The 15191-nt window shown below is 39.4% G+C and overlaps 2 protein-coding genes and 1 pseudogene across 2 annotated transcripts; 1 reads left to right on the top strand and 2 right to left on the bottom strand.

The window, feature by feature from the left end:
- The first annotated feature begins 838 nt into the window (after positions 1-838).
- Positions 839-2915, top strand: LOC120281726 (annotated as a pseudogene).
- Positions 2916-11552: 8637 nt separating this feature from the next.
- Positions 11553-11873, bottom strand: LOC120282919. Its single transcript, XM_039289750.1, has one exon. The coding sequence runs from the start codon at positions 11871-11873 to the stop codon at positions 11553-11555; it is 321 nt and encodes a 106-aa protein (XP_039145684.1).
- On the bottom strand, positions 11873-14356 carry LOC120282671 (pentatricopeptide repeat-containing protein At2g01740). Its single transcript, XM_039289511.1, has 3 exons — positions 12473-14356; positions 12338-12397; positions 11873-11914 (listed from the first exon to the last, which is right to left on the bottom strand). Exon 1 carries the CDS (start codon positions 14048-14050, stop codon positions 12659-12661), a length of 1392 nt encoding a protein of 463 aa, XP_039145445.1. The 5' UTR covers positions 14051-14356; the 3' UTR covers positions 11873-11914; positions 12338-12397; positions 12473-12658.
- Between the last annotated feature and the right edge of the window lie 835 nt (positions 14357-15191).

Raw genomic sequence — 15191 nt, 5'->3', positions numbered from 1 at the left:
ATTCATCAGCTAGGATCATATTTACAAAGATGAACAACATGCCAACGACCTCTTGTTTTTATGACAACGTAAAATTTTTATATAAAGTATTTGTATTTTTATTTAAAAACATGTTCAAACTTCAAATATTGCAGAGTGAAAGTATAAGTGATACTTAGATATTGATTGTTTGCATGCACACACCCTTTATTTGAATTATCAATTTTTATCATAATAATAATAATAATAAAAATCCCATATGGGAATTAGATTAGAGTTGAGATGACATCCACAGTTATGTCCTTATTGCCCTTTTAAGACATGAAAAAGGATTGGACCACCATCATCGTCATCCAATAATAGACCAAGTAATTTTATTCCTCCCTTAAACTATAGTCATTCATGCATGCATGGTTAAATGTGTCATAAAAAATTTTATAATACACTAGTATATTTATGAGAAATATGATCATCTTCTCTGAGATTATTTATTTTTTTAAATTAATTTATTAGCTTTCATATTAATTTCTCAATAGTGTTAACAACCTAGAAAACCTCCATCATGCCACCTACTTGCAGATGAAGAGAGGTGGGTAGTCCAAATCACATTGAACTTGTAAGTAAAGGGCATTTTAGGAACAAAAATATGAGAAAGCACAGACTTGTAAAAAAAATAGCAATAAAAAATTAAAGAAAATAGTATTTCTTGTATTTTATAACCATTTTTTTCCCATTAAAAAAAAGCATGAAAAATAGAAGTGTATATTTTATTTTATTTTATTTTATTTACTAGAGGACAAAAAAGGGTCTTCCAGACAAGGGCATTATGGGAATTTGAACAGAAAAAAAATGAAGTTCTAGTCTCTCTCCCAATCTCTCCACCAGCACCAACCATCTAGCAAAGCAGCTCCAATGCCCAAACCATCAGCTCCTCCCATGGGATCAATGGCCTGGTTCCTCTCTTTGCTTCTCATTGTCTCCATAGCTTCAGCAACTGATAGCAAGAGTAAGTGCCTCTTGATCTCTTGCAATGGATGGTCAAGTTGCTAGCTTTTTCATTTTTTTTTTCTTTTTTCTTTCAAGTGATTTAAAGACCATTCTTTTATCTGCTTACATTGTGATTTCAGTGTTCAAGTTTTGGATTTTCTATATTGATTTGGTTGGTAGATGCCGTGTTAGATCTCAACTTTTGGGGCATTGTGTTTATCATTTTGTTTTTAAGAAATTTCTTCGTTTTCTCCAGTGGATCTGATTAGATTTTGTTGTTTTTGATGCTTGCTTGCGAGTATGGTTTCTTAATGTGGTACTTGTGAAGGTACACTTGGTTGTGATGGATCTGAGAAGCAATTGACATTTTACAAAGATCATGGTCATAGTAATTATTTCACTGTTTTCTTTTTTCCTCTTAATTTGGATTTGATTCCATTTGTTCTAAAGGATTCTGATTTGAATTGTTGGTTTGCTTCAAAGTGAACTTAGTCATATGCATACTTTCATTTTATATCACTTGAGATGGTATATTGAGCATGTGAGAGATCTTGGGATATGATACCTTAATGCTTCCGTCGTACTATCAGATGGATAAATTTTCAGACATTGGTTCATCTTTGAAGGTGAGAGTTGACTAGAATCATGGTGCTTCAACTCCAATTAATATGTACAATATGCAGTTTGATAAGTTTGTCAAAGCAAAACCAGTTAGGTCCATTGAGATCATCTGGTATTCTTGTGATTCTCCCTGTTTTCCTTTCACAATCTTTGCAAAGCTATCTTTTCTGTCAAGTCATTGAATTGTATATGGCATGACTCACATCAAAACTGAATAGTAGTATGTAACATAGGTAGATAGATATCTATGTTGTAATTTTTGCTTCATTCTGTTCAAACCAAATCTGAGCAAAGGTCATGTGCCTTATGAGTGGCATGATTTAGTTTGTCGAGTTCTCAAATCGTCAGCAAAATACTAGGCAAATGAAATTCATACAAACATGACAAGATTATGATCATCTTGTTGCACTATTATTTAACCACGCAACTGTCTTATCTCATGAACTTTTCAGCTCTTCTCTTTTTTTGATTCAAATAGTGAATCTAACTAACGCAATAACAGCTCTTGTATAATTTGACTCAAAGTATTCATCTTTAATTCATAGTGCATTCATTGCATCTCATACTCTCACCATTTCTGTTTCTTTGACACCCCCTGTTCTTGATTATTGAAGACAATGTTGCTGATGAGCTCGTGGCGGTGATCAACAACAACCGGACGGCCCACAAGTCCCACATCCCTCTTTGACAACCCTGGTCTTGGTTGCATTGCTTTAGAGTACATCAAAGCTTATGAAGGGCAATGCAATGAGGTAGGCAATGACAAGAAGCCACCGGATTCCAGCTTTGTCGATACCTTTGCACCCAATTGTGGTGTCAAAGCCGCCACTCTTGCCCCGATCACTGGAAGACTACTTGCCTGTCAATCCAAGTATGTCAGCCCGGCCGAAGCATTCTCCAATGTTCTGATCTATAATGCCAAGAGCCTACAGATACTATATGATAAGAACCATACACAAATAGGCGCAGCTGTGAGCGGAACCGACGGTGGAGCACCGTATTTCTGGTGTGTGCTGTTTAGCAGTGGCAAGACAAACAACAGCTTCACTTTTGATGGTGGTGTTGCTAAAAATGTCAGGCCTGGTTGTTTCAGTGGCAACAATGATGATTGCAGCAATGCTATGAGGCCAGCCGGGAGTTTGTTTCTACCTGTCATTACCGGAGTTTTACTTGTTCTTATTTATGCTTTTGGTCTGTGAGTTTTACCAATTCACATGAATGAGGATTTCATTTCTTTCTTTGTTTATTCTTTTTGTATTGTTGATTGTTGAACGACTCTTTTCCAGTAAAAGTATTGCTGAGCAAAACGGAAATTTGGCATGATGAAATATGTTTTGTCAATAAACACCATATTTGTTAAATTTTCACATCTTATTTATTTTTATTAAAAAAATTGTAATCCATACCCATCTATTATTTGAATTGGTTATTCGATTCACTTCACCTAGTAGTTATCTATGGATTCTAAGTAAAGAAAAAAATAAAGATCAAATTCAAGTCACTAGTTGTCCTTGAAGTGGGGGCAGTAATTTACTTTAGAATAAAAAGCATCCTAATCTCTATAGTATATTTTTTTGTAATAAGATAGATAAATTATTAAATAAAAAAAATAAGGATAAACAATTTAAAAACAAACTACGAAGACAATAATAGCCAAACAAAACAACCAAATAACTAAATAAAAAATAAAAAAGAGAGCATAAAAACTAGGAGGCGAGCGATGGTGATTGAAGCTCCCGTGTGAACAGTAAATCCGAACATGAGATTCCTCAGCAGCTCCCGTGAGAACCTCGCTAGCACTCATGCTGACACACGTGGCTTCCGGCATCCTCGTGGTGGTGCTCGTGGGGGCTTCTCAGGCAAATCCCACCGGAACCATCGGCCCTACGCTCCTCAACCCAACTCTAATTCACGAATCCCCCCACCCTCGCGCATCCAAGACTCTCAGGTTCAACCTCCTTCTAAGGCTTCTCCGGTGAGAGAAGGCACCTCCTATGCTGAAGTAGCCCGCACCCCACCCTCAGCTGAGACTTTACCACCCACTCTCCCTGCTTCTATGAAGAGACGCCGTTCACCGGACTCCGCTGACTTCTGCTCGAAATGCTTAAGATCTGGACACAAAGTAGATGAGTGTCGACACCAGCTTACCTGCAAGCGCTGCTCCGGCGTTGGTCACTTCGCCATCCGATGCCCGCTCCGCTCCCCTCCTCCTCGATCCGATCCTAAGAAGCCCAGAGTCCGATCCAAGCTAAGCTCGCAGGAAACCTCATCGGACACCAAGCCTCGGAGCTCCTCCTCTGAACTCAAACCTCTTCTTCGAATTCCAGTGAGAACCAATCATGCCTCTCTTCGTGTCTCCTTGCCCATCACTGAAGCCATTCTAAAATCGAAAGAAGAACTCAAAAAGATGGTGATTATAAGGGTAGTTTCAGGCAACGCTAGCGTTCGATCTCTCCATGATTCTCTCCCGCAGTGCTTAAACACAGAATTTTGCGAGCATATCACTCCCTTCAATAATGATTTTGTCCTCACGATGACCTCCGCCAGAGATGCAGTATTGGCAGTGAAGAGAAGTCCTTTAACCCTAAACTCTAACCTCGGGCCTTGTCGCATCTCTCTCTCTCATCGGACGGACCCGAATTTGGATCGCTGACGGTTGCGCAGGCAACTTCTAGCTGGATCCGAATCTCCAATCTTCCACTGCACTGTTGGAATTGGGATTCAATCGTCGAAATTCTCCGGCCGATCGGCGACTTAATCTATGTACGGAAGAAGGAGCACGTTACTATCGGAACATCTTGAACGCTTGTTAGACTTAAGCCGTCGATCATCTTCCCGCTGAAGATCACAGTGGACATCGGCGTCAGAAGCTTCATTGTTATGCTTGAAGACGACGGAGCTCACATCCTCCGTTCAAAGGTCGTCCAAGGCCCAATGACTCACCTCCCGGCCCAACAACGCCCAACCCCTTCTTCTCGCAGATGCTACTTATATCCCTAAATCTGATAAGGGTAAAGCCCCCATTATTCATTCTCCCATCGATGACTCTTCCCGGGCGAGGGTCGTTGAGCGTCGCTCCGGCCTTGGCCTATCGACAGGGATCGTCGCTCGTGGATCTCAGGGAGACGTCCATCCTCCTACTGGTGACCGGCATTTTGCCGAAAACCCTGAGATTTCGCCGGAATCTCGTGTGAGTTCGAGAGACACGCTTCATCTGTTGCCATGCGGTAGCAGCGTGATGGATGGGCTTCCAACGACCCGCTCCTTTTGCCTCGAGATGAGAACCCCACTATCCAATTTGGAACCTTGCCCTCGTCTCTATTGCCTCGAGATCATCTCTCCCTGGATTCCTGCAAAGCCCATGATCATTTGATCATGCCTCGAGATGATATCACACTTGATAGGCCTCATCGTGATCAGTCCTCTGATCAAATCTCTTCCCCAACTTCTGATGAGATGCCTCGTGATACACGCACTCCTGATTTCAGCATCCCTCCGCCCATCATGAAACCTTTGCCTCGTGATAAACACACTCCCTATCCTCCATCGGATCTTTGAGATAACTCCTCAAGATAATCAACAAAGCAGTTTAATCCTCCCTCACATCCTAAAGGCAACCTTGCCTCGTGATGATCACTCTTCACTTTCTATTTTTAGATCATGGACGAGGTGACTCCCTTTGAACCTACTTTGCGAGGAAAAATTTTTTCCCTCTCACTGCAATCCCTTCCCCGGTCATACCCATCCCCAGACGGGTACAAATGGATTTTTCATTTTTTTGGAGGTTGGACACTAGTACCTAGCATTAATTCTGAAAAATTTTATGATCAAGATCCTTTACCCCAAAATACTCCACTTGAGGTTCCCTCTGATGAAGAGCTCCTTGACTGGGGAGAAGATGAGAATATTCTTGATAATGACATGGATGATGAGGATTTTCTTCCCGATGAAAATTGCCTTGATCAGGTTGACCATGATCCACCTCCAATTGCACCTGAGCAAGATAATCCCTGTACCTTGGAAGATATTCCGAAACAACTTCATACAGACCCTAAACAGCTCAGAAGAAGTGATAGACCCAAGAAACCCTCCGGACGTTGGAATGAAGAAGCTGGGTTTGTACCTCTTCCTCCCCGATCTTCCAAGAAAAAAATCCCTGAAGATCCACGAGAAGGTACGCCCTCTTTTAATAATTCAGTATTTTCTACTTGGACTGATACTCAAATTCTTAAATACAGTAATTCTTGTGGCATTAAATTCCTAGGATCTCCTTCTCATAAATCAAAATGTCTAGATAAAATTAGATCTCTTGAAGCTGTAAGAGATTCCAATTTTCCTCCAATCCTTGGATCTCCCCCGAGATCTAATTCTTAGTCCATATCTGTTTCTTATGAAAATTTTATGCTGGAATGTTAGAGGTCTAGGCAGACCCTCTAAATGCCACTTAGTCAAAGAAGTTATTTTAAATTGCAAAGCTGATATTGTTTGCTTCCAAGAATCTAAAATTCAAAACCTTCATAGTTCTCTCTGGAGATTAATTGGAGGCAAACGCATTGACTCTTTTGATTACTTACCGGCCCAAGGTACTGCTGGAGGTATCATCCTCGCTTGGGACAGCTCACAACTTATTGGTAACTTAATCTATAAGGGATCCTTTACCATTTCTGTCAAATTTACTAATCGTCTTGATAACTCCACTTGGACTTGCTCCAGTGTCTATGGGCCAAACTCCAGTTCCATTAGGCCCGATTTCTGGAACGAACTTCGAACCCTAAAAAACCTCATCTCAACTCCTTGGGTTATTTGTGGAGATTTCAACACGGTTTTTTCCTTAGAAGACAAAAATAACGGTATTTCTAATCCTAGAGATATCACCATATCCCAGAACCTTCTAAGTGAACTTGATCTTATTGATCCTCCCATTAGTGGGAGAAGATTTACCTGGTCGAATGGTCAATCTAACCCTATCTGGGTTCGACTTGATCGATTCCTTTATTCTCATGATTGGACCTCCTTATATCCCAGAACATCTCAATTTGATCTTCCCAGATTTGGTTCGGATCATTCTCCTATCTGTCTCGATTTTGGATTACACCTTAAGAGATCACGAATCTTCAAATTTGAGAAATTCTGGTATTCCAACCCTCATATCATCAATCTTATTCAAGATTGGTGGTCAGAACCAAAACCTGTTGGCTGTGGAGCGTTTATCTTTTCCAAAAAACTTGCTCATTTAAAATCCAACCTCCGCACTTGGTCCAAGAACAATTTTGGAGCTTCTAAGATCCTCAAAAGCAGTCTTCTAGCAGAATTACATTCCATCGACATTATTGGTGAAATTAGACCTCTTTCTGAGGAAGAATCCAACCGATTTACCCAAATCCGCTCTGAACTATACAACATTTTAAACCAGGAAGAAATTTACTGGAAACAACGTTCCAGGATTACTTGGCTTAGAGAAGGGGACTCTAACACTAAATTCTTTCACCAAGTTGCAAATGGCAGGAGAAATAAAAATCACATACCACGTATTCTTCATAATGGCAATTGGATCGACGGAAATGCTCAAATTGGTAGAATCTTCACTGATCACTACCGATCTGTCTTTGGTACTTCTTTTCCAAATAGATTTCTCCTAGACTGGCATTTTCTTTTTGAATATAAGGAAAGAATTGATCTCTCCCAGCTTGAACTTCCTTTCACTACTGAAGAAATTAAACAAGCCATTTTTGGCCTTAACTCTGACAAAGCTCCTGGTCCGGATGGCTTCCCTATCTTCTTCTTTCAAAAACATTGGACCATTCTCCAAGACACTCTTGTTAAGCTTTGTGAGGATTTTTTCGAAGGAACCATCAACCTTGAGCGTATCAACTGGATACATATTGCTCTTATTGCAAAAAATAACACGCCAGGTGATGTGACGGACTTTCGACCCATCAGCCTTATCAATTCTACCTGTAAAATTATTTCCAAAATCCTCGCCAATCGCCTCAGTCCTGTTATCAGCATGCTAGTTGATGAATCACAATCCGGATTTATTAAAGGCAGATGTATTGCGGACAATATTGTCGGTGCACAAGAAATGATTTTCAACTTACAAAAAGCAAAACGTCTTGGTCACATCTTTAAAGTGGATTTCGCAAAAGCTTTCGACTCTCTTGATTGGAATTTTCTACTTGAAATTCTTGCTGCTAGAGGCTTTGGACCTAAATGGATCTCCTGGGTTCATTCCATACTTAGTTCTGCCAAGGCCCAATTCATTATCAATGGAGCGACTCGGGGGCTATATTCGATGCAAAAGAGGCTTGAGGCAAGGCGATCCCCCTTTCTCCATTGCTCTTTTGCCCTCGGCCTGATGTTACGGGCGCTATGTTCTTCCACGCTCTCAAATCCAAAGTCTTGGTGGGTGTTCCCTTGAATCATACCGATAACACTTGTCACTTCCAATATGCTGATGACCTTCTAATTTTCTCTACTGGAGGACAAGAAGATCTTTATATCATTAAACTAATCCTGTATCTTTATGAGGGATCCTCCGGTTTTAACCATTAATTATTCGAAAAGCTGCCTATACTCCTCTAACTACGGCTTCCAACCTCATCATTCCTCAGCTAGAATCCTAAACTGCTCTCGTAGCTGTCTCCCAATCACCTACTTAGGAGTGCCTCTCTCTGGTCGCGAGACCCAAAGCGAAATATTTGGGCAAAAACTCATTGACATGATTCGCTCTAGACTCACTTCTTGGAAAGCAAATTACTTATCACTTGGTGGGACGCTTAACGCTCATTAACTCGTCCTCTCTCACTGTTCTCATTTCTTTGGATGTCGGTTTTCAAGCTCCCGCTTGGGTGATTAAAGAAATTGATAAAAATCGGGAGAGATTTTTTCTTTGGAAAGGCCCCGATCTGGGACCCAAAGGAGTCAGATTGATAGCATGGAACAGGATCACTAGACCGCGAGGAAATGGGAGGTCGGGGGAATCCTTAACCTTCAGACCTTCAACAACGCTTTACTAGGAAAGTGGTGGTGGAAATTATCTTGCAATCCTAATAGCAGTTGGGCCAAAATCATTCACGCTAATTATTCTTTATGTGACATAAATGGAATTCTATCTCACATTCCACCCAGAAATAAATCCTTTTTTTGGGCAGGAGTGACCTCCATTTTTACTCTCCTTCCGATCATGTATCACGAAAACTATCGAAGTGGCTCTAACACTTCACTATGAGTCCGATCGTTGCACTCTGGACTTCTACTTAAAGATCATTGGCCCGATCTCTACAATGACTGATCTTGTCCCTTGGATTACCATCGAGCAATTCTCCCGGTTTCTAAACAACCACGAGCTTTTTATTTCCCACTTCCACCCCGATATGTTATCTCGCTCTTCTTGAAATTATCCCACGATTGCTCCCATATTCAAGATGATACTCACACTTGGACCCTTGATAAAAGTGGCACGTTCACAGTCAAATCATTTTATAAATTTCTCATTGATGGTGGAATACGCGACCGCTTTTACCCCCCTTTTCCGGAAAAAAATCGTTGTCCAAAGCAAAATCACTCTCTCCTAGCGGCTTCTTTGGGGAGGACAAAAATCCTCACTCTCACAAATCTTTTCAAGAAAGGTTACAATTTTCAAAACTCCACCGATACCTGTGTCCTTTCCCACAATACCTCTGAAAATCTTCATCATCTCTTCATCGACTGTGTCTTCTCCAAACGCATCCCGGGCATTTTTCTCAAATTTTTAGATTCAAATTCTCTTCCATGAGACAATTCCTTTGCTCCGGACCATTTGGATACCATCCTTAGTTCCTCAGCAATGAATCCTCCGGGACCTCACTTCCCAGTGCAATCTTGTGGAATATTTGGCTTGAAAAGAAACAATCGCATCTTCCGAGTTGATCTGCATCATCGCATCTCAATATTATTTATAAAAGCGCTAATATGCTTCTTTCTTGGTTCTCAGCAATCTGGCGATAGGCATCAACTAAATCTCAATGAAGCATCACGGAAAAATCAAAGCGCTCACTCAACTTCTCGATGGCTAGAGCCTCAAATCCTCACCGCGATCCCGACCACAATGCAGCTCGGGGAGTAGTTGCTCCTTCTACATTTCTAGAGCAGAGCTGAGATGCCGGAGCGGTGTCTTCCTACGCTTAGACTTTTATCTACTTTATGCTTCTCTGTTTTATTTCCTGTACTTTGTCCCCCTCACTTCTGGTGAGAGAATTTATCTCTTTGTACTTTCGCCTTTCCTTTCAATATATCAGTGGTTTATCCACTTTTCTTCAAAACTAGGAAGCGATTACTAGAGATGATGCACTCCGGCATGGCCAAAACTAAACTATACATATTTATTCCTTCTGATGCCTCCATGGTTTTTTTTTTCTTAATTAAGAAAATATTTTATTTGAGAGATTTGATAGAATATTTGGTTTGAACGGAATAACCATATTTTCTCATGCATAACAATTTTATTTTTAAAGCCTATATGTAAAATTGACTATATAATTATTCTTTAGCTAGATGCAGTTTCAGATTCTTGAAATATCACATTTGAGAAGTCACTACCTATGCCAAATGAAATCATATATCTCACAAAATAAAACTTCCGATATTTAACTATTGACTGCCTTTGCCTCATGTTTTGTCCAACAATTTTTCTGCACATTTTTTCTATTTTCCAAACACTTGTGGTGGATTTAATTTACATTTATATTTCAGCTTGTTATTATTTGTTTGACTAGTTTGTTTTCCTATTTTTCTTATTTTATTTGTTTCTGTCAATTTTTATCCTCTATTGTCTATTTTGTTAAAAATTTATGATCCATCAGCATTTATTATTATGAGAGGTTTGGCACATACGATGAAGAAAATCAAAGGAACTCTGCGTGTGGCCAAGAAACTACATAAACAAGACAAGAGTGTTGCAAATCTTTTGGAACAGCGCAAAGATGTCGTTTATGATGCTCAAGACTTGATGGACAATGATTTTAAGTACAAAGGACTTCAACAAAAAATGCAGGAAATCAACAGATTTGAAGCTGAAGTCTCCACAAACCAGTCTGCATGCAAAAGGCCTTGTCTTTCCCACTCTGGTGTTCAAAAATTGGAGCTTTTACTATGTTTGCCTTCTCCCTTGTTATTTTCTCATCAATTTACAAACAAAAATGTGATATTGCAATTTCATTGTCATTTAGAAGATGATGATGATGATGATGAAATCATTAATAAAGTAAGGAACATCACAGCACAATTAATTAAACCACATTTATTCTGACATGAAGTAATTTCCACACAGATGTAGCAGATCCAGTTCCATGTTAAAATGTGGATTTGTGTTACAGACAAATTCAATCGGTTGAGGATTATAAGGAACCAGGCAAGCAATTCAGAGATGAAGGAGAAATTATCAGGGAAGAAGTTATTGCTTGGTCTTGTGAATGGATACAACTGCTAGTCATTCTAGAATCAGTTCCTATGGCTGCTAACAATTTTAAGTTTTAAAATTCATGTAATGCCATGTGTAACTCACAATCTTTCTAAAGACATGCTCTCATCATCCTCCAGTGAAGATTTTGAATGCATTGATTGATGGCAAACTGAATATGTTCACTCTTATTCATGCTTTTGGTTTGGGAGTTCTACCGATTCACATGAACGAGGATTTCATTTGTTCCTTTGTTGTTCTTTTTCATGTTGATAGTTGAACAACTCTCTTTTTTTTTAATAAATATCGATAAGTTATATTGTCGAACACTCAGAAGAGATTCAAATTCTTGACCTTTAACTCCGGAGAGAAATGTGAACAACTCTTTTATGAGTAGACATATTGCTGAACAATTTTACAGTACAATGAGTAATGTTTCAGACTTTATATCATTGCGATAAGCTTTGGAATGAGAAGCTAAATTTACAATGTTTTTTTACAAACTCTACAATAACAACAACAGGCACAATTAACTACCAAGAGAAGCCTTACACCTGAGAATTAGAGCAAGCATGAGAAGGAGAGCAGCAATCCCCAATGATGAACCTCCTACTCTGTGTATCCAATAAGGATCAAACTTCATGAACCTCTTGTCAGTGAATTGCACGACGTTGATTCCTAAAATCACAAGAACAAGCAACAACGGCAGCCAAGAGACTAAGCTTCGGCTTCCGTCTTCATCTTCTAGCATCTGTGCTCTTCTACCGATATTGAATGACGGCCTTATCAGAGCAAGAAGAGCGAAAACAATGGCTGCAAGTCTCAAGTCAGAAGATGACCTGTTCTCCATGAAACTCCAATCAGACTACTTGTTCTCTTTATCTTCAATCCCTATATATCATTTCACTTAACAAGCATTAGAAAGATGTGTAATCCCTAAAATGTCCTCTAAAACCTCGACTAAGGATCTTGCAATGAAATGTCTTAAGATGTAATTTTACAAGATTGTGCATGTTTAGGCTTCAAACTGAAGAAATATGTGGAAAAAGAATATTGTGTTTGGGTGGCGAAGAGGTTTTTCTAATGATAAGAGCCGATGTTAGTGACTGATGGAATCTGATGCCTATATCTGGAGAAGTGACTAGTTTAGCATAAAGAAATATTTATCGACAGAATTATACACATAAAGAATGAAGAATCGGTACAATATCTAACTCACATTCTGAACATATAATGTCTCAGACAATGACCCTGCTGAAAAAAATTCTCCACATAGATGTCACAGAACAGATATATAATTGTATTAATCATTACCTTTAGGATTGGAATAATACAAATCCACCTCTGCTGTACTGTCAATATTCTCGGTGCTTTCTACAATGAAAAGAAAGTAAAAGAGCCTAGAGAGACATCATCTTAATTGGAGAAAAAATTAGGAGCTGGACTGACCTGAATAGAATCTATTGCAGCTTCAACTAAGTATACATCTTCATTACAGCAGAAAAATTTTGTCTTTATCCGTTGTGCAGTCCCTTAGCAACTCTTGTTTTACTCATATACTATGCTTCAGAAGAGCTCCTTTCACACCGAAACTGTTAGTCTACAAAATTCAAGGAAATCCTTTTTGTATCCTGATTATGATTTGGTTTTCCTTATCAGACCTCTCTTTTCCATATCATGCTGCAATCCTGGCAATGCACTAGTGTCATTCTGCTTGAGATAACCCCTGGTCAGGATTTCATACACCACAGAGTCTGGAGTGATTTCTTTTTGCACCATATCATCAAAAACCTGTCTCGCTTCAACCATTAGTCCTCTTTCGGCCAAACCCCAAATAAGAGTGCTAAAAGTAAGTAAATCAGGATCGACACCATTCTGTAGCATAACATTCTTCAGCTGAAATGCCTCCATGACATTGCCTTCTCTACAGAGCCCTGCAATACGTGATGTGTACCCAAACTTATCAAACTTAATACCCACCTCTGACATTTTGAGAAAAACCTTCTCGGCCTCGTTTATATCTCCAAACTTGCAAAATCCATCAAAAAGTATAGTATGTGAGACTTCATTAGTGTGTTTTGCTCTTGAAAGAAATTCTTTTGCTTCTTTCAGAAGCCCATTCTTGCATAGTCCATCCACCACCACTGAAACAGCAACTGCATCAGGATCCATCCCACTCCCATTCATTTCATCAAACAAACACAAACCCTTCTTCACATCACCAGCTCTAAAGTAAGCATACATGAGAACGGTCAAAATAACCTTATCGGCAACCAAATTCCTCTTCTCCATCTCTTGCTTAACCGCTAAAGCTCTATCCAATTGGCCATTGCTACAAAACCCGGAGATAACCACTCCATAACCCTTAACATCAAGCTGATGTCCTCTTCCATGCATTTCATTGAAATACCTCATTGCCGCATCCAAATCCCCCTTCTTGAAATACCCATTCATCATGGATGTATAAACAACAGCATTAGGCTTCACTCCTCTCTCACGCATTTCATCAAACACTTTCTCGGCCTTCTCCATCAATCCTTGCTTACAAACCCCATCCACAAGAGCGTTAAACGTGAATACATTCGGCGACATTCCCATCTCCACCATTCTCTCATACAACCTCAACGCCTCATCCAATCTATCGTTCTTGCAAAACCCATCGATCAAACAAGTGAAAGTCACGGCATTCGGCAAGACTCCATTCTCAAAGCGCATATCAATAAACACCTTGTGAGCACTATCCAAATCACCCATTTTGCAGAACATATCTATCAAAGTAGAGTAAGTGACGACATTAGGCTTACAGTACTTGCGCATGGCTCCGAGAAAACACAGAGCCGGAAGCCGCAAGCTTTGCCGGCAGAGCGCGGCGATGATGGTGTTGAAAGTGACGGGATCGGGGTGGAGGCCAAGGGAGAGGACACGGGGAATGACGCGGGAGGCGCCAAAGAGTTCGCCGGCTCGACAGTAGGCATGAAGGAGGGAGTTGAAGGAGAAGAGATCGGGGTGGAGAGAGAGGGCGGGCATGGAGGAGAGGAGGGATTCGGAGGCGGCTGGGTTGCGGAGGAGGGAGAAGAGGTGTAGTGTGGCGTTCACAGAGGAGAGATGGGGGCGGAAGCCGCGGGAGACGAAGGAAGAGAGGATCTTGAAGGGCGAGGTCGCCGAGGGAGGCGCGGAGGAGGCGGTGGAGGCGGAGGTTGAAGGTGGTGGTGCGAGGGAAGAGGGAGAGCTTCTGGAGACGAGCGAAGAAGCGGAGGGTTTCGAGAGGCATCGGAGACTCTTCTTCTTCTTCTTCTCCGGCGAGTGTTTGCGAGGTTTTGGAGTGGTTTTAATGGCGACGCGGGAATGTTAAAAACTCGCTTAGTTTTAATAATTATTAATGTTTAGGGAGGTGAATCAGAAAAAGGTTTTGTTATAATTTTATAATTTTTTGTTTTTTTAAATAAAAATTTAGATTTTACTAAATTATATGACGAGCCAAAAACTAAATAAACTAATTTTACACATACCATTTCAATATATTATATAATTATGCTCATATAATCAATATAATCATATTAATTAAATAAATCAAACATTCAATATATATATATATATATATAAAGAATGAAGCCATCTGAAATTTTTTAATTTTATACAATATAAATAATGTATAAAAGAAGGATTCATGTAGCCAATCTTAAGTAGTTGGGACGGACAACTTATTTTTGTTGTAGTTATGTATTAATTTTATAAACAATAAATACAAAGTTAAATTCAAACTAGATCAGTATATTAAGAATTATAATAAAAATCGTATATGATGATTTTATTTTTAAAATTAAATTATCCCATCTTATGCCTATAATTAAAATAAGTAACATGTATCTACATAATATATTCTAGTAGTTAATCGGTTAATTAGAAAAATATAAATTTGAATATATATAAGTTTATAGTTTATAGTTTCGCATAGCAAACTAGAAGAAAAATATATGATTTATTTGTTGGCATTTTAGGCCAGATTTCAGCATCTGTTTGATACTTTTAATGAGTTGATCTGATAGTGAAGCCTTTTGACATATAACTTTCAAGTTACTATTGTTGCATGATTTGTTGCCACTTTATCATTGTGCTAATTAAAGTTGCACTTTTCTAAATAGAAGCTAATTAATGAACATATGAATAC

The sequence above is a fragment of the Dioscorea cayenensis genome, chromosome 18, assembly GCF_009730915.1.
Source record: "Dioscorea cayenensis subsp. rotundata cultivar TDr96_F1 chromosome 18, TDr96_F1_v2_PseudoChromosome.rev07_lg8_w22 25.fasta, whole genome shotgun sequence".
Lineage (NCBI taxonomy): Eukaryota > Viridiplantae > Streptophyta > Magnoliopsida > Dioscoreales > Dioscoreaceae > Dioscorea > Dioscorea cayenensis.
This window is presented reverse-complemented; position numbering and strand designations above follow the sequence as displayed.